This window comes from Carassius auratus, chromosome 24 (genome assembly GCF_003368295.1).
Source record: "Carassius auratus strain Wakin chromosome 24, ASM336829v1, whole genome shotgun sequence".
In the NCBI taxonomy this organism is placed as follows: domain Eukaryota; kingdom Metazoa; phylum Chordata; class Actinopteri; order Cypriniformes; family Cyprinidae; genus Carassius; species Carassius auratus.
The window spans coordinates 11,150,162-11,173,252 of NC_039266.1; the positions used below are offsets into that span (position 1 = coordinate 11,150,162).

The 23,091-nt window shown below is 37.0% G+C and overlaps 2 protein-coding genes across 3 annotated transcripts in view; one reads left to right on the plus strand and one right to left on the minus strand.

Annotated features, from left to right (window-relative positions):
- Positions 1-6,222, minus strand: cct5 (chaperonin containing TCP1, subunit 5 (epsilon)). The gene is made up of 11 exons (XM_026201017.1): positions 5,988-6,222; positions 5,530-5,590; positions 5,287-5,451; positions 4,104-4,302; positions 3,829-4,021; positions 3,584-3,733; positions 3,022-3,141; positions 2,562-2,747; positions 2,152-2,289; positions 1,891-2,071; positions 1-262 (listed from the first exon to the last, which is right to left on the minus strand). The coding sequence occupies exons 1-11, from the start codon at positions 6,090-6,092 to the stop codon at positions 135-137; spliced, it is 1,626 nt and encodes a 541-aa protein (XP_026056802.1). The 5' UTR covers positions 6,093-6,222; the 3' UTR covers positions 1-134.
- Positions 5,601-23,091, plus strand: part of LOC113042285 (methionine synthase reductase) — a 23,205-nt gene continuing 5,714 nt past the window's right edge. The window contains exons 1-13 of one of the 2 annotated variants that reach the window (XM_026201016.1): positions 5,601-5,804; positions 6,529-6,624; positions 7,126-7,279; positions 7,372-7,525; positions 7,598-7,715; positions 7,799-8,177; positions 8,444-8,557; positions 9,146-9,293; positions 9,460-9,548; positions 9,721-9,901; positions 12,892-12,934; positions 13,424-13,610; positions 13,884-14,002. In XM_026201016.1, the coding sequence (XP_026056801.1) occupies positions 5,779-5,804; positions 6,529-6,624; positions 7,126-7,279; positions 7,372-7,525; positions 7,598-7,715; positions 7,799-8,177; positions 8,444-8,557; positions 9,146-9,293; positions 9,460-9,548; positions 9,721-9,901; positions 12,892-12,934; positions 13,424-13,610; positions 13,884-14,002 (1,808 nt within the window). In that variant the 5' untranslated portion in view covers positions 5,601-5,778. Of the gene's footprint in view, positions 5,805-6,528; positions 6,625-7,125; positions 7,280-7,371; positions 7,526-7,597; positions 7,716-7,798; positions 8,178-8,443; positions 8,558-9,139; positions 9,294-9,459; positions 9,549-9,720; positions 9,902-12,891; positions 12,935-13,423; positions 13,611-13,883; positions 14,003-23,091 lie in introns of both variants that reach the window. The other variant, XM_026201015.1, reaches the window with a different exon arrangement.

Below are 23,091 nucleotides of genomic sequence, written 5' to 3' on the forward strand. Positions count from 1 at the left end.
AAATCTGAAAACAAAATTTTAATGATCACTTCGGTACTACATTGAACGATCAAATGATAAATAACAGTACGGAGGTTGGACACATTCCTTTAGAAGTGCTTGAGACCTTTCATTTCTCCAGTGCTACATGACGCTCAGTCTTCAGGCTCGCCGGGGCCCCTGATGTCATCGATCTTCAGAATCATCTTGACTACTTGAGTGGCCAGAGAAATCTGCTGTTTCTTTCCAATGAGGGTCTCAATCACATGCTGTTGCTTCATGTCTGCAAAGATTGAATTCAAATTTAATGCCAGTTATTTTTTTTGTTTTTTTTTTTACAAATTGAAGAATTTTACATCGGAACAAAAATAAGATACTGTTAACTTTGTTCATCAAAACATCTCGTAAGAAAAATGAATTATAGTTTCCACAAAAAAAAAAAAAAAAAAAAAAAAAAAAAAAAGCAAGCAGCACAATTGTTTTAAACATTTATGGGAATTAATATTCCTTGTGCATCACAGAAATAAACAACATTTGAAAATATTTTTCAAATAGAAAACTAATAATATTTCACAATGTTACAATTTTTTATAATTGTATTTTTGAACAAATAAATGCAGTCTTGCTGCACAAAAATAGTTTCAGATGAACATTGTAACAGCGATACATTTATACTACATATACATAGTTTAAAGTGCATTCAGGGTTTAGGGGTGCTCCGATTGATCAGCTACCGATCACTATACACCGATAATCGCTTTGGGCGTGGGTGAAATAATTGTAATGGTGAAGTGACGTACACTTCATATTTCTTCATTAAATAACTTAAGTAGCTAATTTGAAAACTTTTTGTGAGACAATTTCACAAACGACATGAGTGAATCACTGTGCACGTTAAATTTTTCTCTAAAAATACGTATATGGCTTCAAATAAAATCACATCTGCACTATAAGCTGCACAGTTAACACAGGAATTGTCAATAGCACAATCGAGGCAGTGTTGCATTATCACTAAATTTGATTTAATTGCATTTCTTTTTAATTCTTGTCAATGTTTAAATCATTCAGCACTCATCCGCTCTCCTGGAGACTCGCAGCGCGCACACATAAAACCAGATTCACATTACTCTGTTTACAGTGTAATTGCGGGCATATTTTTTCCACGCTCATGTTAATTGATTAAAGGGTTCACACTGCATACATGGTTGTGATGCGAGTCTACTTTTGCTTCAGTACAAGAGAACAATAAAAGCAACGGCGCATTGTTTGAAAAGAGCACTTTTAGATAAACCAGGCAGTAATAGTTCTTTGTGAACCACAGGACTGCTTGTAATAAAGAATTAAATGCAAAAGAAAAGGCAGTACAGGTGACTGTTTCTGTCAATGATCAATTTTAATTTAGAATGTTTGTTATAATGTACGAAAAGAAGTTTAAATGTTTTACCACTTGCTTGAGCAACTTCATATATCCATCTAGAAGTAAATGCAAAAGTAAAAAGCACAGAATCTGTTTCTTATATTAATTGCGTATAAACATCTATGAAAGATTGTACTAGCTACTGTGCTGTGTAAAAAAGAATCACAATGCTGAAAAAGCATTTTCAGTAGCAGTGTTTGGATTTGAAATCAAAATAATGACTTAATGTTGTGTCTCTAGTAAACAGCCACGGATCAGTTGCAGACTCCTGTGTGAAAGCACAGTGAGCTCCTGCTGCTTCTGCACTGATCGTATTGGCAGATACTGCTTTCTGTAATCAGCCTCAAAAATCCTGATCGGAGCACCCCTAATAAAACATTTTTAAATAGCTTTATCTCCCCACTTTCCACAAGTCCTAAAAATTAATTTCTTTACTTGCTGTTTTTCTGTTTACAATTTTTTATATCACTAAAGTAAAATGAAGAAGTCCATACCATTTGTTGACAAATGTAGGCAGTCAATTCCAAGTGCAGGGTTGTTTTCCTTGACTTGTTGGGCTCTGACCTCTGCCATTGTTTGGATGGGGTTCATACCACTGTTCTCGGCCAGTGCCATAGGAATGACCTCCAGAGCATCAGCGAACGCTCTCATGGCATACTGTTCCAGAGAGGGGCACTGGAATAGAAGCAGAGTGTTTAAACACAGACTTAACAAAAACCTCTTGAGGCTCAGGACTGAGAGCGTGTGGAGTATACCTTATCGGCTGCCTGGTTTACAGCAAGAGCACAGGAGATCTCTGATGCACCGCCACCATACACAATGCGGTGATCCCTCACGAGGTTACGGATGACGCACAGAGCGTCATGGAGAGCTCTCTTAGCCTCTTCAATGATCTAAATGATTCAGATGAACATTGTAAGAGCGATACATTTACGTTACATATACATTTATGCTTCTTACAGATGCTTTTATCCAAAGTCACTTAGAGTGCATTCAGGCTCTACATTTGTTTTTACCAGTATGCGTTTTCCCTGGGAATTGAACCCACAACATTTTGCGCTGCTAACACAATGATTTACCAATGAGCCACAGGAACACGATACAAAAACAGATCTAATATCTTGAAGGGGTAAAACATCAGAGTTGAACTCTTAAAATTCTCTACCATTTTGTTCCCGCCACGGATGAAGATCGTCACAGCTCTGGAGTTTTTGCATTCCTCAATAACCAGCATTTTGTCTTTAGTGGTCCCAAAGCAGATTTCCTTCACCAGCCCAGCAGAGCCCAACTTCTCTGGAGTCAGCTCGCAGAATCGGGGTACAATACGTCCACCAGTAGCAATGGCAATGAGCTGGAAATGTTTACATGAAATCTCAGTTTGTTCATTCTTCCAACACACTTTAGATAGTAACCCATCTGTGCTATACACAAAGATATAAAAAGTATGGAGTCAGTACTTTTTGTTTGTGAGAAATTAATATTTTGATTCCGAAAGGATGCAATAAATTGATAAAAATGTGCATTTTAAAATTATTTCTGAAGAATAATGTGACAACGAAGACTGGAGTAATGATGCAGAAAATTCAGACTGACCCAAAATGTTTGATCAGTAGTGTTTTACAAACCTCGATCTCAGGTCCACCGACCCAGCGGACTGCAGGAAGCTCATTTTGCAGAAGTAAGTGATTCGCTTCATCATCAAATCCCCACTGGCAAATGGCAAGATTGGCCCCGTTCTCCTTGACCTTTAGGAGAAGCGTTTTAAAATGGAAAAATACAGTCAATTATATGATCAGTGGTAAATATGATAAAAATCAAACTGAAATTACAAATTCATTTGGATTAAAATTGACCTGATTATTCCACAATATTCAAAACGTAGCTCTAAATACCACATTACAGAAGCGGGCTGTCATACTAAATAAGAAAATGTCATTACTGCAAATAAGTATATTTAGAATGAAAACCATTGTTTATGTTAACAATGACATATCACAAGTTAAAAGAACTTCTTCAAACACACATACAAAAACTGATGTCTATAAAGCACATTTAATGTGTCAATGTAGCAGTAGTATGTTTTTATTTAATGCCTTGTCAGCATCTTAGGAAATATAAATAATGATTTAAAACAAAACCTAAATGACCTTAGGAAAGCATGCAAACAGAAGCATACAGTATACAGACCTGTCGAATCATTTCCTCAAACTTATCCTTCTCATACTTCTGCAGAGCTCTGTAGTCCTCCACTGAGGTCACGTCAAGCTTATGCTTGGTTTTGGGCTTGGGGGGCTCAAAGGGACAGGTGAGGATGGCGATTTTCACGTCTTTCAGTACCTGCATGTACAACATGCTTATCAACAAAGACTTTACATATGATAAACATTCCATACATATGCAACCAGAAATGAATATTAAGAGTAAACACAAACCTTGGGCATCTGAGGATGGCTGAAATCTTTGTCCACGATGACTCCTTTGATGAGCTGAGTATCCTCAAGTTTTCCACCGACTTTTCCTTCAACTTTGATAAGCTCGAAGTCAACATCCTTCCTCTCCATGTCGGCCACTGTTAGGATGGCATTGACAGCGATCTCTGCCATCTGTCTGTGGCACCGGTTGATTCTAAAAAACAAATAATATATTTTCCTTAGATTATTCTAATTAGCTATTCATTAAGAAAAAAAAACACGTCTTAGACACTCACACTTTGGATCCTAGTGTGGTCATGGCTGTCTGAATAAGAGGCTCTGTGTTGTTGGGATCCACTGGGAAACTATCACCAATTTTGTCGAGCTGCTCAATGGCGATCGCTGCGGCCTGGTCATAACCATCGGTGATCCTGATGGGGTGAATACCTCTGTCCAACAGCTGCTCGGCCTGCTCTAGAAGAGCTCCTGCCAAAACTACAGGACCAAACACATTAGACCACTACAGTTACACTGGGTAAGCAGAAAACATACTTTTCTTAAAAAACACAATACTATATGCGACCCTGGACCACAAAACCAGTCTTATTCGCACAAGTATATTCGTAGCGATAGCCAAAAACACACTGTATAGGTCAAAATGATCGATTTTTTCTTTTATGTCAAAAATCATCATGATATTGAGTAAAAATCATATTCCATTAAGACATTTTGTAAATTTCCTACCATAAATATGTGTTACATTTATAAATTCTGCACTGCTAAGAGCTTCATTTGGATGTTTCCCAGCCAACTATTGTCCAATCCTAACAAACCATACATCAATGGAAAGCTTATTTATGCAGATGATCTTTAAATCTCAGTTTCAAAAAATTGTGATACACGGTCACATACAGTAAATGAGGCACTTTAACAAATATAAAAAAATATCATCTACTAGCCTATAGCTTACAACCAAGTGAACATGAAAGCTACATATTTAAATATATTGTTTAAATTATCTTAACAAAACAAATAACAATAATAATAAATCAATATTTACTACAGTTAATAGTTTTCAGGTCAGATATGTTTTATACTTTTGAAAAACTGCTCATTGTCAACAAGATTGCATTTATTTGATCAAACAAAAAAACAAACAAAAAAAACACTGTTTTCAGTTTAAATACATTTATTCCTGTTATGCTATCGCTGAATTTTCAGTATGAAAATCATTCTAATATGCTGATTTAGTGTGCATGTAACATTATGTAAATATATTGTTGTCATTTTAGCCAGGCCCTTAGTAATTTCTGTCCCTGGTATGAACTACTGATACATGTACAGACTATTAAACACCAGAATACTTAATAAACAAACATGCAGGGGGAAATATGTAGAGGTTCATGGATGTAAAAAGCCAAATTGTGCATCCTATGTGCAGCCAGTTGTTAATATGTTTAATAAGGAAGAGGAACTCACCAACAACTCCAGTAGTTCCGTCTCCGATTTCATCATCTTGAGACTTGGAGAGTTCTACCATGAGCTTGGCGATCTGATGGTCCACATCCATCATGCTGAGGATCGTCGCTCCATCATTGGTCACAGTCACCTCACCATCTCTATCCACCATCATCTTGTCAAGTCCTGTAAACAACAATCATTTGCATCAAGGAAACAGCAAGGGGCGGACAAGCAAGGCCACACGTAGAACAGAGGACTTACCATTTGGCCCCAGTGATGTTTTCAGGGTGTTTGCAACTGCTTTTGCTGCCATGATGTGAGACTGAAATGTGCAGGGTTAACATTAAAATATGCGTCAAAAAAAAAAATTCTTGACAAATACTCGTCTCATACGTTAATTAACAGAAAAATAAAGTCAAAGTACAGTTACAGCTGTCCTATGTATTAAAATATATTTGTTTCATGTCTCCCTGACTGCGCATCATGACTCAACAGCGATAGAGGAAGCACATGGACCCTCCTCTGCTTGACACGAGGTGCGTTACTGAACACATTAGACAATTACAAGAAGACATGTTTCTACGTCAGACTACTAAATGAAGCATATTGTAATAAATACGTAATGAAAATATGAAACAGACTGTGCCTTCTGGATTACAGATATGACTTAATGCCCAGTCAAACGCTCAGAGAATCCGTTAGCCCGTTAGCTTTTGTACCTTCAGCGCTTCCAGGCCAGTCAAGCGAGATTTCTTGTCCTGGTCCTTTATGATGAGGAAAGGCCTTCCATATTCATCGAAGGCGAGGGTCCCGAGGGCGGACATTTTTGATCTCCACCCCAATAAAATGCACAGCTATAAAAAATGATTTTAAATCGGAGAATTTGCTCCTCTAGCTGTGCACCTGGCCGCGCGGATCTGCCGGCTGGTTCTGGAAGAATCTCGGGGCGGGACGGAGCAAACCAAGAGGGATAACATCTATGGTATTCTCGGGAAAATTTGCTAAATGTTGAGTTATTACTTAAAGAATAATTTAAAACACTAAAGAAAATTGTTTAGGAATAAAAAAATAAAAAAATGTACCTCTTTCTAACAAATGTAAAACTGAAACATAAAAATGGTTTATTCCACTCTCGCGATAACTCCAACACATAACGCGAGTACAGACACAGATTTATATTCCATTCAGATTGACTAAACATATCAAGATTTGTTCTTGATTAGTATATCTTTTAATTTACATATCGCTTATTTCTGCAAGACCATGTGCGAGTCCGTGGGATCCTGTTCCTCCAGTTCATAGTCAGTATGTTACTCGGCCTAAGACGCGGTTGGAGTTTACATTCACAAAATCAAGGTAACTTTTATCAATTTAATCAATTTAATCTCACCGCTCATAAGTTAAATTTGTGACCAAAAACTATTTTAAACTTCGGATGGTCTAAAACGAATGCCTTGTGTATTTAACACAAAACTGTCAACTATAAATGAGAGTGCAGACTGTTTAGATTTCTTTTAAAGGTCTGATATAAATAATCACATGACCACAGCTGTTCAATTCCAGTTTGTACATGGAAGATGATGCTTTTTGCCACACAAACATGTAAACTAAATATAAGTCACATTGAAAACGTATTATGGTTGCAGATATTTAATGTATTATGTTAACAATCTCATTTCTGAATAATTAACGTTACCATTAACTTTTAAATTAAATTAAAGAGGTATGTAAATTAAATAAAACATTTAATAATAATATCTATAACAAATATTTAATTGTAATGTAAAAATAGAATATTTTAATTGCTTTTAACTACATGCAGAAATGATTTTCAACATTTGAACCCCCATTGTCCAGCTCTTATAGTATGCCGTGTGAAGCTGCTTCTCGCTTCTTGATATTGTATGGATCTCAGCGCGGTCAGGCTCAGTCTCTAGCTGAAGAGATCTGCCAACAAGCAGCCGAACATGGATTTACAGCGGACATCAGCTGTCTGAGCAACCAGCGCAATGTATGTTTCTTGGCTATTACTTTTCATGGATATCAGATCTTTGACAGTCATATATCAGAACTGACTAATGCAACTCTCCCATGTTTTCCCAGTACAACTTAGATAGTGAAATCACGCCAGTTGTTTTTGTGGTTTCCACGACCGGTGATGGGGACCCTCCGGACACAGCTCAGAAGTTTGTGAGAAAGATCAAAAACAAATCTCTTCCACACGACCACTTCTCCCATCTGCGTTATGCACTGTTAGGTAAGATGATCTTTCTGTTATGTAAGCGTGAGCTCCACCCATGAGCACTTTTTCATGCTGTTATCTATGCAGCTTTGGGAGACACAAACTATGCAAATTTCTGCAACGGGGGCAAGACCATTGACAGCCGTCTGCAACAGCTTGGTGCTAAACATTTCTATGCCACTGGGCATGCAGATGACGGAACTGGGTAAGCATGAATGTTAAGTAGCAATAAAAAGCAGGTTCTCTGAGACCTTGCCATGTCAAACTTCCAGACTCTTTTCTTTCCAGACTTGAAGTAGTGGTGGATCCTTGGATTGAGGGCCTCTGGGACGCTCTGAAAAAAACGTTCTCTAGCATGGCTACTTCAGATCAACAGGACGCTGTCCTTAGTGACAGTACACAGGACAGTTTTCATAAAACTGCATCTGGCCAGGAAAAAAATAAGTCAGATCTAGAAGTTGATCTTCATCTTTTAAAGCTGAGTGAAGCAGACTCACAAAAAGGAAAAGGGATTGAATCTGACAGCAGAGATGTAGAGACTGTTTCTGCAGTGTTGGTTGCATCTCTGAAGCAGTCGGTGCCACCGTTGTCACAGTCTGCTCTTAATGTTCCTGCACTTCCCGCTTCATATCTGGAGGTCCGTTTGGAGCAGGTGTCAACTGAAGGGGTATGATCTTTTTGGAAAATACAGAGATCAATTCACGAAACACAAGCCGGACAGAATTTTCTGTTTAAAAACTTTTGCGTAAATTCATTGCATTGTATACATAGATTTAGGAATATTTATTATTTCCATGAATAAGGTATATTCATTAACTGTTTCAGTGTTTAAGGTTGAGAACCAGTTGTATAGATAATGTGGGATAAAATATAATTCCATTAATTGTTCCTATTATGTCTATAATTTAGCTAATTATCATACTACTTTAATAGGAGACAGTCCCATCTGATAAAGACGGTTATCATGAGGTGTCCATTTCAAAAGCAGTTCAGTTAACTCAAGATGATGCTGTGAAAACTGCCATCTTACTGGAGCTTGATGTTTCGGTGAGTCCATATTTATTCAGTTTTATTTAAGTGCTGATGCAGCAGTATTAAAATTCTGGTTGTTACAAATAAACCAATATTTATTTGAATAATAAATGAGTTATTTTTTATTTAAAACAAATATAAATGAATGGCTGATATTAAAATTCCATAAAATAGAATCGAAATAAAATATATAAAACTCTACATAATATAAACATAATATTAATATAAAAGCTACAAGTGAATGTACGCATCACAATATTAAAATGTCCATAATGAAAAAATGGATATTCATTCTGCTAACATGATTATTAAATGTTTTTTTAAAAGATTCATAGTTCATCTAAACGCCAAATTAAAGGTAATCTAAATGTAAAAAAGGGAGAAATGAGCTCAAATAATTAAATTTGTTAGGAGGAATACATATACATGCCTACTTGACTGATCCCAAACTAAATTCTAATAATACCCAAAAGTTTACTTGAGAATTTGGTTTGGCATCAGTCAAATAGACATGCTTATGTATTCTTCCAGCAAAAAAAAAAAAAAATCTATGTTGTGTTGGTTGTGTAGGAGTTATAATGATTGTCGTCTCTCCAGGAGCAGAACCTTGCTTATCAGCCTGGAGACGCCTTTGATATTCTCTGTCCAAACAGAGCCAGTGAAGTTGAGGAGCTGCTGCTCAGACTGGATCTGCACACGCGGAAGAATTGTGCTGTTCAGGTCAACTTGCTTAAAAACAGCAGTAAGAAAGGTATTGCAGCCGTTGTTGACATAATCAGTGACACCGGGAACATTCTCCTCGAACCGTGGCAGAAAACAGATAATATAATGCATTCCGCTCACAACTCCCAGAACTAGATTGAACAACCAGAAATGCTGAATAAATACACAGCCCTTTTTTTTTTTCTCTTTCACAGCAGCAAAAGTTCCTCTTCACATCCCGCAGAACGGCTCTTTGGAGTTTATTCTCACCTGGTGTTTGGAGATAAGGAGCGTTCCAAAAAAAGTAATTTGGTGTTATTAACCCTAATGTGATAGATGCTGTTGAAGTTCTGAACCTTTGATTTAGCATTAGCGCTTACTTCATACGCAACAGTGCTTTTGATGTACCGGGGGGGGATGATTTATTTAGCTTTCACACGCAAGGCTGTAGTCTGAAGATTCTCTTGTGCTTTCAGGCGTTTGTGCGAGCATTGGTGGACTTCACTCAGAACGGTTCAGAGAAAAGAAGGCTTCTGGAGCTTTGTAGCAAAGAAGGCTCAGCAGACTACAACAGCTTTGTCAGGGACGCCAACGTATGTTTGCTGGATCTGCTTCGGGCCTTCCCATCCTGCCTACCTCCACCCAGCCTTCTGTTCGGTCAGTAAACACACGATCTGCTTGGAATTTACTGAAATGTGGCTATTTTTCAATTTCATAACAGCATATGCAATTTGCATGGTGAATGTGGCTGATGTTTGGAAGCTTTTGCAGTGCTTGTACCACCAGATGGCAGTAAAACAACATCAGATCAGAGCTCCCGCTTGGCTTTTTCTCCTTTTAAAGGCAACTCATATAGAGCCTCTGAAAAAATACATTTTAAACTTAGCATTAAATTTGAGACTCACCAAAGCATGTCAGGGGACACGAGCAGAATGATGATGAATTCTGCAAATATAAACTAAAAATTAAGGCTGTCAGTCGATTAAGATACTTAATCATGATTATATTTCATAATTAATTGTATTAAATGCCATCCGTCTTTTTTTAAGGAGGAAAAAATTTGAGTGGATGACACTCTGTATTGAGAACATATATGTACAGCTGTATAGACACAAGATTGTGCGCTCTTTACTGATCTTGCACGCACAAAAACACAAATTCTTTCTTAAACCATATTAAATAGGCACATTAAAAATGTGAACCCCACATTATGTACTCTAAAAGATTTTTTTTTATGTTTTTGAAAGAAGTCTCTTATGCTCAATCATTCAACTCCAGTCTTCAGTATCACACGATCCTTCAGAAATCATTCTGATTTTTGGCTCTTCAAAAGAACAGTATTTATTTCAAACTAAAATATTTTGCAACCAAATTTAATGCATTCTTTCTGAATAAAAGAAAAACTAATTATGACCCAAACTTTTCAGTGATAGTATTAGTTTTGCACATGGTACAAGAAAGCACTGTGCAATGTAATTAACCTTTAGAATGTAAAGTTGATATTTTGTAATAATAAACCTTATTTAATCCTTCAAGTGATAATAAGTGGATATGTTGTTTCAGAGATTTCTTGTCCTACAGTAAGCCTCTGCTGTGCAATAAAATTCTCCATCAAGGTGATAAATATGCTGTCACCTGGATTTGAGAAGCAGCTGGTATTGCTGAAATTATTAATGCATGCCATGCTTTAGAGAACTGCAAGGTAGTCATAATGCAGTGACCCTCCCAGTGGATTGTTGCATTAGATGCGTGTACATGTGAAGTTTTAATCTGAGTGAATATTACTGCGACTTTGGCAAATTAAGGATTAACACGGTGATTCTCCATGGCACAAATTGACAGAAATGCTGGTTCAGCAGTGTTTGACAGGACATTCATTTTAGTCCTAAAATCACTCTGCACTGGTGTGTTCTGGCAGTAAGATCATTGTCATCAGTCAAACAGTTTTTCTCCTGAATTTTAGACTTCCCTGACATTAAAGAGCAGTGTTTTCCACCAGAACACCATGTGCTTTTTTGATGTATTTGTTTGCACTCATGAGAGGCTGTGATTGCAGCAGCTGCTCGCTATATGGAGTGTTTGATAGTAATTAATTGTTAATATTGAGGACCTTCAGCATTCCCATATGGTGAGCTTGAAATGAACATTTCAAATTGATTCATCATATCAGCGTATTGGAGAAAATGATATTTCATTTGCCGACTGATGAAGGGGAATTTGAAACAATTTAGTTGAGCTGAGAAACAACTACCGCTGTGTTTCTAACCAGAAACGTTATGTTAAGTGTAAACAACATCTTAAATTTCACTGGAAGTCATAAAGTCATGTTGCACTGAAATAAAAATGATTGGGTGAAAACCAAATCAAAATTTAATTTATACAAGCCTTTGTTTGGAATAACAAAATTTTTTAATAGGACACATTTTGAATGTTTTAATATTTTTCTACGTGATTATAGTATGTTCTTTCAGCTACAGTAGTATCACTACTGTAGAAAATGGAAATGAAAGGAAAGGTGCCAGAAGCTTCTCTGTCTTCTGAGAAATGATTTTTGCATTAAATGCCCTCCCGGTCTTTACACAAGCATAAGGAAACTCTTTATTAATGTGTCAATAACCAAGAGCATGTTGGAGACTTTAAGGCACAGCTAACTCTGATGCAGAGTCAGTGTGAGTTTTGACGGCAGTGTGCTTCCAGAGTCTTCTGCAAGTGTGTAAATCAGTACATTTTCTGTCAATTTTATCATTTGCATTTACATCAAAATTGATTAAGCCTGCATTATTTCACATGCGTGCTGCTTTTTCCTCATGTTGAAGAATATGTTGTTGGATGGTAAATCGTTTCTGTTCACATTTTTCTCTTTTTGGCACTTTCAGCCAAATATTTTAAGTTGGTGAAATTTCAGTTAATACTCCTTTGTAATAATGGGCTTTAAAAAAAAATAATATGTATAACTGTTTTCTTTTAATAGATTTTGAAATGAATTTTCAGCAGCGTTTTCATTCTTCAGTGTCACATGATCTACAGAAATCATTTTAATTTGATGATTAGCTGTTCAAGAAACATTTCTTATTGTCAGTTGAAAACAGTTGCTCTGCTTAATATCTTTCCAGAAACCATACTCTTTTCATAATTCTTTAATTATAAAGGTCAGAAGAACAGTGTTTATTCGTAATCGTTTTTTTTGTACCAAAAATATCTTTACTCTAACTTTTGATAAATTTTGTGCATCCTTGCGGAGCAAAACTATAATAATTTTCTTTCAATCTTACTGACCCAAAACTTTGGATAATAATGTGTGGAACAAAAAATTCTAAATTCTAAATGATCAATTATTGATAAATGAATTGGCCTAGCCAATATTTCAGTCTGGCCCTTAACCTTCTTAAAACATCAAATCTGCTGAACCTTTCATGATTTTATATACTGTACTTGCTTTAAACATCAAGGATGTCCTAAAAAGTAAGTCGCAATGAAATATTGTGTAGTGAACTGAGCTATTCTTAGAAACTAGCCCTCACTAACTCAAGAGGCTTGGGTAGCATCCAGAGGGGTGATGCCCTAAAAGAGGAACTCAAGACATGGTCGAATAGCCTCAAGAACACAATGCCATCTTCATCTCTGATCTCTCCTCTGCCTCATTACAGAACATTTGCCAAAGCTTCAGCCCAGAGCCTATTCTGCTGCCAGGTAAGAGACCTTGTTTGAACACCTGTGCTTTGTATTTGGACTCACAAATTAAAGCAGAGACATATCCAGGTTTTTATTTCTGTCTTATCCTCTTTTGATGTTGTGAGGTTTATTATAGACAGTCATGAATTTGATGCATCACTTTCTCTTGCTTGATGATACTCCATTTGTTGTGATCAAAGTCAAACCCTGGATGCAAAGGATGTCCTTTCAGAACTGCCTGCCACTTTCATTTGTTCTCTGCCTGTCTCCTTTGGCTTGTAAGTGGTCTGGCATCTACACTAATGTCTTATGTTTAGTACGCTGATGCTAGTAGAATACACAGAAACATTAGGGCTCTGAAATATTAAAGTCCGGTCAGCGGGGTCCCCAAGGCGCGATAGAGGCAGGCCATTAAGAGAGAGATAATGAGGTCCACAGGCTTGCTCATGTTCAGGGTTGGTTCTGGATTGTTAGCACTTAGTCTCTTATTTTTGTCTTGTTCCTCAGCTCCAGCCTTCAGCTCCCTGGGAAAGTTCATTTGGTGTTCAATGTTGTGGAGTTCCCTGCACGTCCCGAGCATCCGGCGAGGACGGGGTTGTGCACGGGCTGGCTGGCTGGTCACGTCTCCTCAATCTTGCGGCCCCTTGGGACGGTACTGGCTTCAGAGCGCCTAGGCACATCAGCCCTGCCGAAGGTTAGCAACGTAGCATTACATATTAGCGAGCCAGTTCACCTTCGAATTAGCTTTTCACAGACCCTGGGAGGATTTGGGCTGGATTGGGTTGTTTGATTGAGGTAAAAGCTGGACAGCAATACTCTCTGAAAAAAGTGGACTAATCCTTGTAGCAGAATCTACAAAATGAATGGAACTAAGTTTGGTCTAGTTAACAGATGCTGTGTGTGGGATTCCACAATTTAAGAAAATTATCACTGCTTAAAGCTGAATGGATCTAAATGTCATCTCCAGGTACATGTCAGGCCCCGTCCCAGCAGCACCTTCCACTTACCAGCCGACCCGTCTGTTCCTGTAGTGATGGTGGGTCCTGGGACAGGTGTGGCCCCCTTCATTGGATTTCTTCAACAAAGGTACATTCAGCAGATTTATTTCACCCTTTCTTTTCAGATGATGTTGATACTGTATAATATTTTGTTCTAGTATGTGACCCTGGACCACAAAAAGAGTCATAAGTAGCACAGGTTTGATTGTAGCAATAGCCAACAATACATTGCATTGGTCAAAATTATAGGTTTTTTTTATTTTTATGGCAAAAATCATTAGGATATTAAGCAACGATCATGTTCCATGAAGATATTTTGTACATTTCCTACTGTAAATATAGCAAAACTAAATTTTTGATTAGTAATATTCATTACTTGGAGCTTAATTTGGACAATTTTAAAGACAATATTCAATAATGAATATTTAGATTTTTTTGCACCTTCAGATTCCAGATTTCCAAGTAGTTGTATCTCAGCCATAATCTATAACTCACTATATGCTGGTTAAAAACAAGGCAGAAATAGCCCACAAAGTTTATATATATATATAAAATGCCTTTATTTAATGATGCATGAATTCAAACAAAAGTGGCATTTAAGATTCATATTATTACAAAAAAATAAAAACTTTCTATTCATCAAAGAATCCTGTGAAAATATCATGGTTTCCACAAAATTATTAAGCAGCACAACAGTTTTCAATATCGATGATAATAAGAAATGATTCAGAAAATCATCATATTGGAGTGATTTATGAAGGATCATGTGGCACTGAAGGCCTGAGTAATGATGCTGAAAATTCAAATGAAATTTTAAGATAAATTAATATAGAAAAGATATTCATATTTATTTTTTTTTCAATGTGACTGTATTTAAACAGTATGGTTGCCATTTTGCTGTCAGTCCAAAGTCATAGTTGTTATTTGCAGAATGACTCCACATTCCATAGAGCAATAAGTCTAAACAACCCTTTATCATTTATCTTAAAAAAAAAAAAAAAACAGTAATAATGAATATAAATCATGTTTATTGATTCTCATGTGTAAAAGCAGCATAAAAGCACCTCTAGGGTGATGAGGATAAATCTGAAGAGGTCGAAGGAAGAAGAGAAAGTGTAAATGTGCTATTGACCTGCTCCCCGCCATATTATCTGTGAAGCCTAATAGTGTTTCTGAAGACCCTGGTGTTAAAATGAAGAAGGGCATAAATTCAGGATCTGGTTGTAAATGTGTCTTGTGGAGGCCTGTCATCTCAGCGTGTGATTTAGACTCAGTGCCAGGGGCCTATGAAGAGTGACACGACAGGACTACATATGAATGAAGCCGTCTGCCCTGGCGCAGGGTTAGCGGGTGATGTGATGCCTGCTGTGTGTGTACACGAATAGTTTGTAAGTGACACAAGGGCCACAGGTAATCACAGGGGCTAGTGTCCGAGATGAACGCGGTTGATGAATGTTTCAGAGATGTCTGGGGGACGGCGAGAGTGGGACGAGACATTAATGATGAATGGCAAAAGTTGTCCTCAAACACCACATCACCTTCCAAAGCGTCAAGGTCGAGGCATTCATGCAGCACAGCATGTTTGGTTTCGCTCCAGGCCATGGATCAATAACAAATGGGTTTCTTTTAATGTTTTTATGCACTATTTATATGGATTTGCAAATATATATCTATCTATATTAATATTCTTATTATTAATTGTAATAGTATTTTCTATAAAGTAAAAAATTTCATTATTTTTAAGTTTTGTATAATGTTCTACTTTTCATTTAACATTTAATTAATTAATTAACGTATTGAGGAAGAATTTCCCCTCCAGTTTAGGGCTCACATTCTGTATCTCAAACCAAAATCAGTTTTGCTGAACAGTCCTTTAACAATAAGAAAAGTTCCACAATTATAACAGAAGTTGGCTGCTCATTTGTAGACAATATGACAGCAATTTACACATTTCCCATCTCAAGTACAAAAGCCTTTTCTTGGACACAATCGTCCACAATTGAGACCGATTAGTCATGGATGTGCAGATTTACTGCCGATGTGTGCTGTTGAACTTTGTTTCCATGCGGTTCTTAACTTGAGATTCTCCTAAATACAGCTACCTTGATGCCAGCCTTCAATTAAAGATAACGATCACCATTCTGTCAGCAGGACATTGTTTGTGTCACAAAGCTCAGTGTTTCCTCTTTAGGAGCAAACAGCATGGGACACTTCGATTTCCTCATCTGTAAATCAATGGCAGCAGGCAGACAGCCGGAAATGTATTGTGGAGAAAGTAGGGGACTTGGTAAGAATCTCACAAGCCAATTCATCTGTTTGCAGGCTGCCAGTGAGCTTTAGGCAGAAAGGACTTGATGCTTCTACAGAATTAACTGAACAAAACTATCTTACTGCCTTCAAAAGCAAAATTAAAAGTAGCATTCTGCTGGATTGCTATATAAACTGCAGCGTTCTCAGTGCATTTAATCTTTAATTTGATTTAATGATCAATCAACAAATTAAACTCGCTTGTACTGCAAAAATTACTAAAATGTAATATTTATTTGACAAATAATATATTTTCTTGTCCCTAATAGTCAACATTATGCAGATGAAACTGTAATATGAACTTTGGCATTGTTAAACTGCTTACTGCATCATATAATTAACACAAACTATCCATGTATGAATCAAACTTACTAAGAATGCAGACTTATATAGTAAAATTATATAAAATAGTGAAATGGCTCCAGAACTCTGTCCTGTTTAGTTGCATCTGAGAGAGTGACATGTGGGCTCCAATGACAGAAAACGACTTCACTCCTGTTGTTTGTTCGCTTTACGAAATTCGTAGCTCATTTGCATAAAGTTAAGCATTTTGTAACTTTGTAGAGTGGCACACATTGCTTAAAGGGGTCATGACATGGTTTTTTTTATTTTATTATTATGGTCCCCTAGGTGCAATTATAGTATTACTATAATAAAAAAAAAAAAAAAAAAAAAAACTTTTAAAATGTAGTGAATTATGACATTTTCCCACCCTGTTTCTCGTAATTGTTTAGTAGCGGGTGATGCATTCGAAGCGATGGCTCTTGCGATGATAAAACCTTATATGTTTGAGCCGGAATCAGATGAGGAATCAGAGGAAAATGAACCATCACCAAAACAACAAAGACTGGATCAGCCCGTGTCCACATGGAAAGTGAAACTATTTTGAATTAATTAAAAAATTGTAACCCGAGACACTTGAAAACGGATTATTGTTGCATAATTATTCTATAGCTTAATATGCTAACAGTTTAACATTATTTACCTAATTTCAATGAAATGATGGGGTGTACCACGGACAAAAATACATGCACAGGCCATATTTGAAGATGCAGCATTGATAAGGCAACATTTTTAATCTTCTATTACATGTAGGCCTACTAGAAAGGCAACATATTTTCAAGATTCTCTTATACAATTGTGTTTATATTAGCCAGTGATTAAAAGTAATATTGTAAATACCCTTAAATGACAATTCTACATTTTCCCTGACGCCAGGATCTTTCGGCAGCGTATTCAAAGATGTTGTTTGTCCACAGCCAGGAACAGCACATCTGCATGGTATTGTAATTTTTCCTGTACACAGACCCACTCGCTGTCCGTCGACTGAACACTTGTGAGGTGCGCGGCTCGACAACGATCCGAAATGAGCATAGTTGTCTTGTGCTGGAGGCGGTCATATGCAAATGGTTGGAACGTCACTTCGCACCGTGACGTCACTTCTTACCATGGATCCAGAACGAGCTGTATTTAGAGCTTGATTAAATAAATGGCTCGTTTATAATGGGGAGGACGTCTTAAGCTATGAAACTTGCAGGACGTTTTAATGGTACAAAGACCTCTTATATTCCAAAAGATCAACGCAAATTTGGTTTCTCATTTCATGACCCCTTTAACACTAGAGGTGGGCAATATGACCAAAATCTTATATAACGATATGTATGAGCTATGGTATTTTATGGTAATAATATATTTCACAATAGTTATTTTGGCTTTAAATGAGGTCTTTATGATATCAACATTTTTGATACCATAGAAATGTCATAATTCTTGTTACCAATGTCAATATCACAAAATACTAATACTGGCCTAAATTAAAAAAACAAACAAACAAGCAAAAAAAACTCAAGCTCACTGAAGACAGGTAAACAGCCAGCGTTAAAATTAGAACCTTATTACAATCTGTAGGACAAAAAACTACAGTGGAACAAATTAATAAGTAATGCTACATACAATGTGTAAAGTAATCAAATGTATAAAAACATTGCATATTCTTCACTGTATAAATTAAAATATATTTTGTAGGGCCGGGACTTTAACGCGTTAATTGATAATTAAATAATTAATTAATTACACAAAAAATAACGCGTTAACGAAGATTAATTAATTACAGAAAAAAAATTCCCGCATTTTTTATAACTTATTTTTGCACAGCGGAACGTTTCTCACTGGATGAGTTTCGGCGGACCGATTATACTGGAGCACCAACTAGCGTTCGCATATCACCGCAGCACATGATCGAACCTCAAGTATCACCTCAACGCAAAACATATAGCAGCTAGCGTGGACTTTACACTTTATGTTGAACTCTTTATTGTTTTGGCCAAGGTTATTGAGAGTTGGACTTAGTATGTTATGGCCTCTGAAGCAACAGAGAGATGTTTTATAATAGTCAGTGTTTCCAATGTTCTGAATGTAATTGACAGTATTGTGTATTACTTAAAAAAAACACTTTACAGAAGGTTCCAGCACCTATAAGCTTCCTGAATTTCTGAAATGTACTATTTCTAAATTGTTTCTAAATATGCTATTGCTACACTTCATTGCAAAAATTGCACTGGTCTGCTAGACTTGGTTGAACAAAAATAAACAATATTTTGTTGCTTAAGCTTATGTATTCAGTCATTATTCAATAGTATACTATAAAACCATGTGAAAAAAAATTACTTCTCACTGTTCTCCGGTCAAATATTTATATGCGATTAAAATGCAATTAATTTCGATTAATTAATTACAAAGCCTCTAATTAATTAGATTAATTTTTTAATCGAGTCCCGGCCCTAATATTTTGTATTATTAAAGTTACAAAAGTGATTTAGTCAAGAGCTGTGAGAGATTTTCTCTGTTTTGTTTTTTGACTAACATGAATGACAGAAAGACGGAATATTAGACTGCTGTCACTTTAAGAGCTGCCCGGTTACACATGTGCTTTCTTTCTCAGCTCTTTGCTTTCACTTACAACCTAAATTACTGTGTTTACTTGCAAACATACTTGTTGGGCATTTTGACAAGTGTACAATACAAATGTGTGTATTTAACAGCTCAAGGCCTGTAAAGCGGAGAAAATTTACTCTGTTCAATACTCCCGCTCTCTATGAGCACGGTCTCTTAGACACCGTGCTCATAAAGCGAAATGAGCTCTTTTCCACTTCTGATTGACTTTCAATAGCTTAAAATCACTTGTTTTTAGACCACAATGCTTAAAAACGATCTGTTTTCGTGACAACGTAGCACAACAAAGTCCCGTGTGACCGTGATAAGAGACGATAGTCAAAAATATTTACCGATTGATACATTTTCAACTGGTATATCGCCCACCCTTACATTCTTTCGCCAGTGGACACGACAACATAGCAGGGTCCTGGCAGCCACCGAACATTCATCAAGTTCACTCAGATTTTCTGCAGAAAAAGAAAAACTGTGGTTAAATGTTATAAAGGTAATGAAATGCTTTTTCACATCCGCTTCTTTGTTCACATTTTTCATACTGTATGCTGGTCAGAAAATGTTATTCTGAGTTATTACAATAAGCTTTGAGGTCACCGTATGTCCCTTGCTTTCACAATTCTGTGCATATTCTCAGAGGAAAGTGAGGAGGATTACACCGTATGGTGATTTATAAAGGTGAATGTTCAGAGTAGGCCACTGACTTGCTTTCATTCTTCATATGAAAAGGTAGCAGCTATTGCGTTAGTTCCTATTCTACCCAACGGCAGGCTGTAATTTTTTTTAGGGATGCGGATATGTCATCTTCACTGTCGCAGTACAGTTGATTTGTATTCAGAATGGGATCTGGTCTGCATGGTGTTACAAAATGGAATCCAGGTTTTTCATATTGGTACCGGCCCCTCTGGGGCAGCATAAAGCCCCACTAAAGCTAGTTTATTGAAGCCCATTTCCAGATTGGATATTGAACTCCCAGATGCTAATGGCTCTGCTGTGGACCCTCTGTTTGTTCAAATGCCAAACTCAGTTGAGCCAAGCTCTGAGCAGATGGGCGTGACCAAAAGAAGCATCCAAAATCTTAACCTGTCTCACAAAATATAATTTCCTGCAGAGAGGGACAGCAGGGAAATGGATGTGACAAGCTGCGTTTGGTTATGTGTGTTATTTAAATTCCTCATCAAGGCAATGCATAAAGTGTTTACTCTCAATAAAAAAACAAAAACAAAACATTTCCCATGCATTCATGGTTTCATTTACCATTTAATCAGTGGCTGTAATTGTTTGTGTAACACTGAGAAAGTGTTTTAGGAAATCCAGAAAGTAGAGTGTTTATTTCAAAGGCCGTATAAGGGGGAGGAGTCGAGCCACTCAGAGAAATGAATGGGAGAAATCATTAATGTGCATTTTGGAAACTGTAGGAATAGAGGGATCGTTTAAACGAGCCATTTGCTTTTTTGGTAGTTTATTTACTCTAGAATCTGTATGTGGAATGGCTGGACTGTTTTTGTTTTGTTAAATTAGCTTTTATAGCTGATTCCATGTCTACGTTTAAAAAAGTAAATAAAAGTAAATAAATGAGCAGTTCTAAGAAATAATCACAAATGTGTGGTATATTGTGCCAGTTTTGACAATATGTACTTGTAATTATAGGTCACGATTTTGAGAAATAGTGGCAGTTGTGGGGTATAAATAGGGGTGCTCCGATCACGATCGGCCGATCGTTAATGCGCATCTCGTCAGTAAAGCCGGTTTTCTAATCAGCGGTTAATTCCATCAGGTGCGTGATTTCACATAGAGCAGCTGTTACTACACAGAGCCGTTGTTAACTGAGAAGATGGGCCAATAAACACTGAAAATTAACGTGATTTGCGCATCTTCTCTATTGACAACGGCTCTGTGTAGTAGCAGCTGCTCTATGTGAAATCACGCACCTGATGGAATTAACCGCTGATTAGAAAACCGGCTTTACTGAGGAGATACGCATAACGATCGGCCGATCGTGATCGGAGCACCTCTAGGTATAAAGTCTCAGTTGTGAGAAACAGTCACAACTGTGAAACATAAAGTCACGATTTGTGTTTTTAAAGTTGTAATTTTGGGATATAAAGTCACAATTTTGAGAAACCGTCACACTGATATGTTTAAAGACATTATTCTGAAAAATTGTCGCAGTTGTGAGGTATAAAGTTGCAGTTTTCCTTTTTAGGTTAAGATACAATTGACCTTACGCAATAACCCACCCCCTTTTGTTACTGTTTATACGTCCGACAAGCCATGGCACTCTCATTCCACACGATACATCAAAAAATACATCACGGAGCAAAGAGAAAACTGACAACATGTCAAAAGGCAAGACAGAGCAGGTTACTTTAGGTATGAAACAATCTTTTTTTTGTCCTTTTTATAAATTCAAACAATAAATAACGTTTGTGGCTGTTTAATGTATCATTACAGATCACTGTAACACCTTAGTTAAAGCGGCAGTGAAGTTATAGCGTGCCATAAACATAAATCTGTAGTTAATAAGGTATCATGTTTCAACCGCGGATAGGCGTCAATATGCACCATTTTTCAAGTTCAAGCCCACCAACGTTAATCTACTGTCCTGTCTGGTTTATTGGTTGGACAAAAATGGCAGATTTGGTGTTATTATTGGTCAAATTGACACTCGATCAAACGTCCTGCGAATGGTCAATTGTAGGTTTTATTTAGGTCTTTCTGAATTCAAGTAGAAGTACTTGCATGCTTATTGCCAACATAGTAAATAGAAAAAGCCTGGGGGTGTTTTTAACTGATGTCACACACAAAGTAATCTCATACCTGGTGTATAAAAAGATGCATGATCTATTTTACTAACATCAGTCAGTAAACAACCCATTAGCATTCTTTTGGCTGGCTGTTGCTCAACATGCCACTAAATTAAATATAAAGGCATCACAATAACAACTGTCTGACAGAATGACTCAGAAGTGAGCATTTTGCTTTGCTTGCCAGTTGTTCACTGCATGCGATGGGTCACTGAAGCAAGGACCTGAAATGAAAAAGAACAGATTGTAGATGTTTGAAGAGAAGCTCAGTTTTGTTTTCCTGTGGTCATCTCGTCCACACTGTGGCTCATTGGTATTCAAATCGCAATTAAACTGTACGTTCAGCAGATGGGGAGAGCTTAATGTCTGAAACTCGGCTCACTGCAGTGTTTTGAGAGTTTTCAGCATGATGGAGGGCATCTCACCCTCAAAGTCCTTCGGGTGTTTCTACATTCCACTTCTATTAGTGCTTCTCAAAGTTCCAGACCGTGCTCTATTTCTGAATGTTTCATTTAGGTTGGCCGCGATGAGTAAAGACGCAGTGGAGTTTGTTTCTGGCCTGTGTGATGCATCTCTAACAGATCTCTTCCTCTATTATCATGTTTGAGTAAAGATGCAAGGGCCTAAAGACGTTTTGATTGTGTTTGTGCGACGGCTTCTCTCTTATCTCTGGAGAAGTCTCTCAACCTTTAGCAGGTGCAGTGTACAGATAGTGCCCAGTACCTGTATGTCACCTTAGTGTAGGGAATTCTGGGAACACTGCCAGATCTTTTGGTGGACTTGCTCTTAAAGAACACGTCCAGATAAATATAAAGGTCTTCCTCTCTACAGACTGAGTTTGTGTTTTTGTGTTGGTGCAGCAGGTCAGAGAGTAATTTTTGAATTTGTAATTGGTGATCAGTCAGGTAGATTAATCAGCTCATATTCAAGAATTTCAAGATTGTTTGTCCTTGTTTCATTTCCAAAATATCCTGACTGCTTTGTCTGTAAATAATTGTTATTGTTATTATAAATATAATAGACTGTGGCAGGCCTATTAGGCTTAATACACAGCCTGATGCATGGAGATCATATTTTGACACAAACCATATTTTTTCCCCCAACTGTTTACATTCAC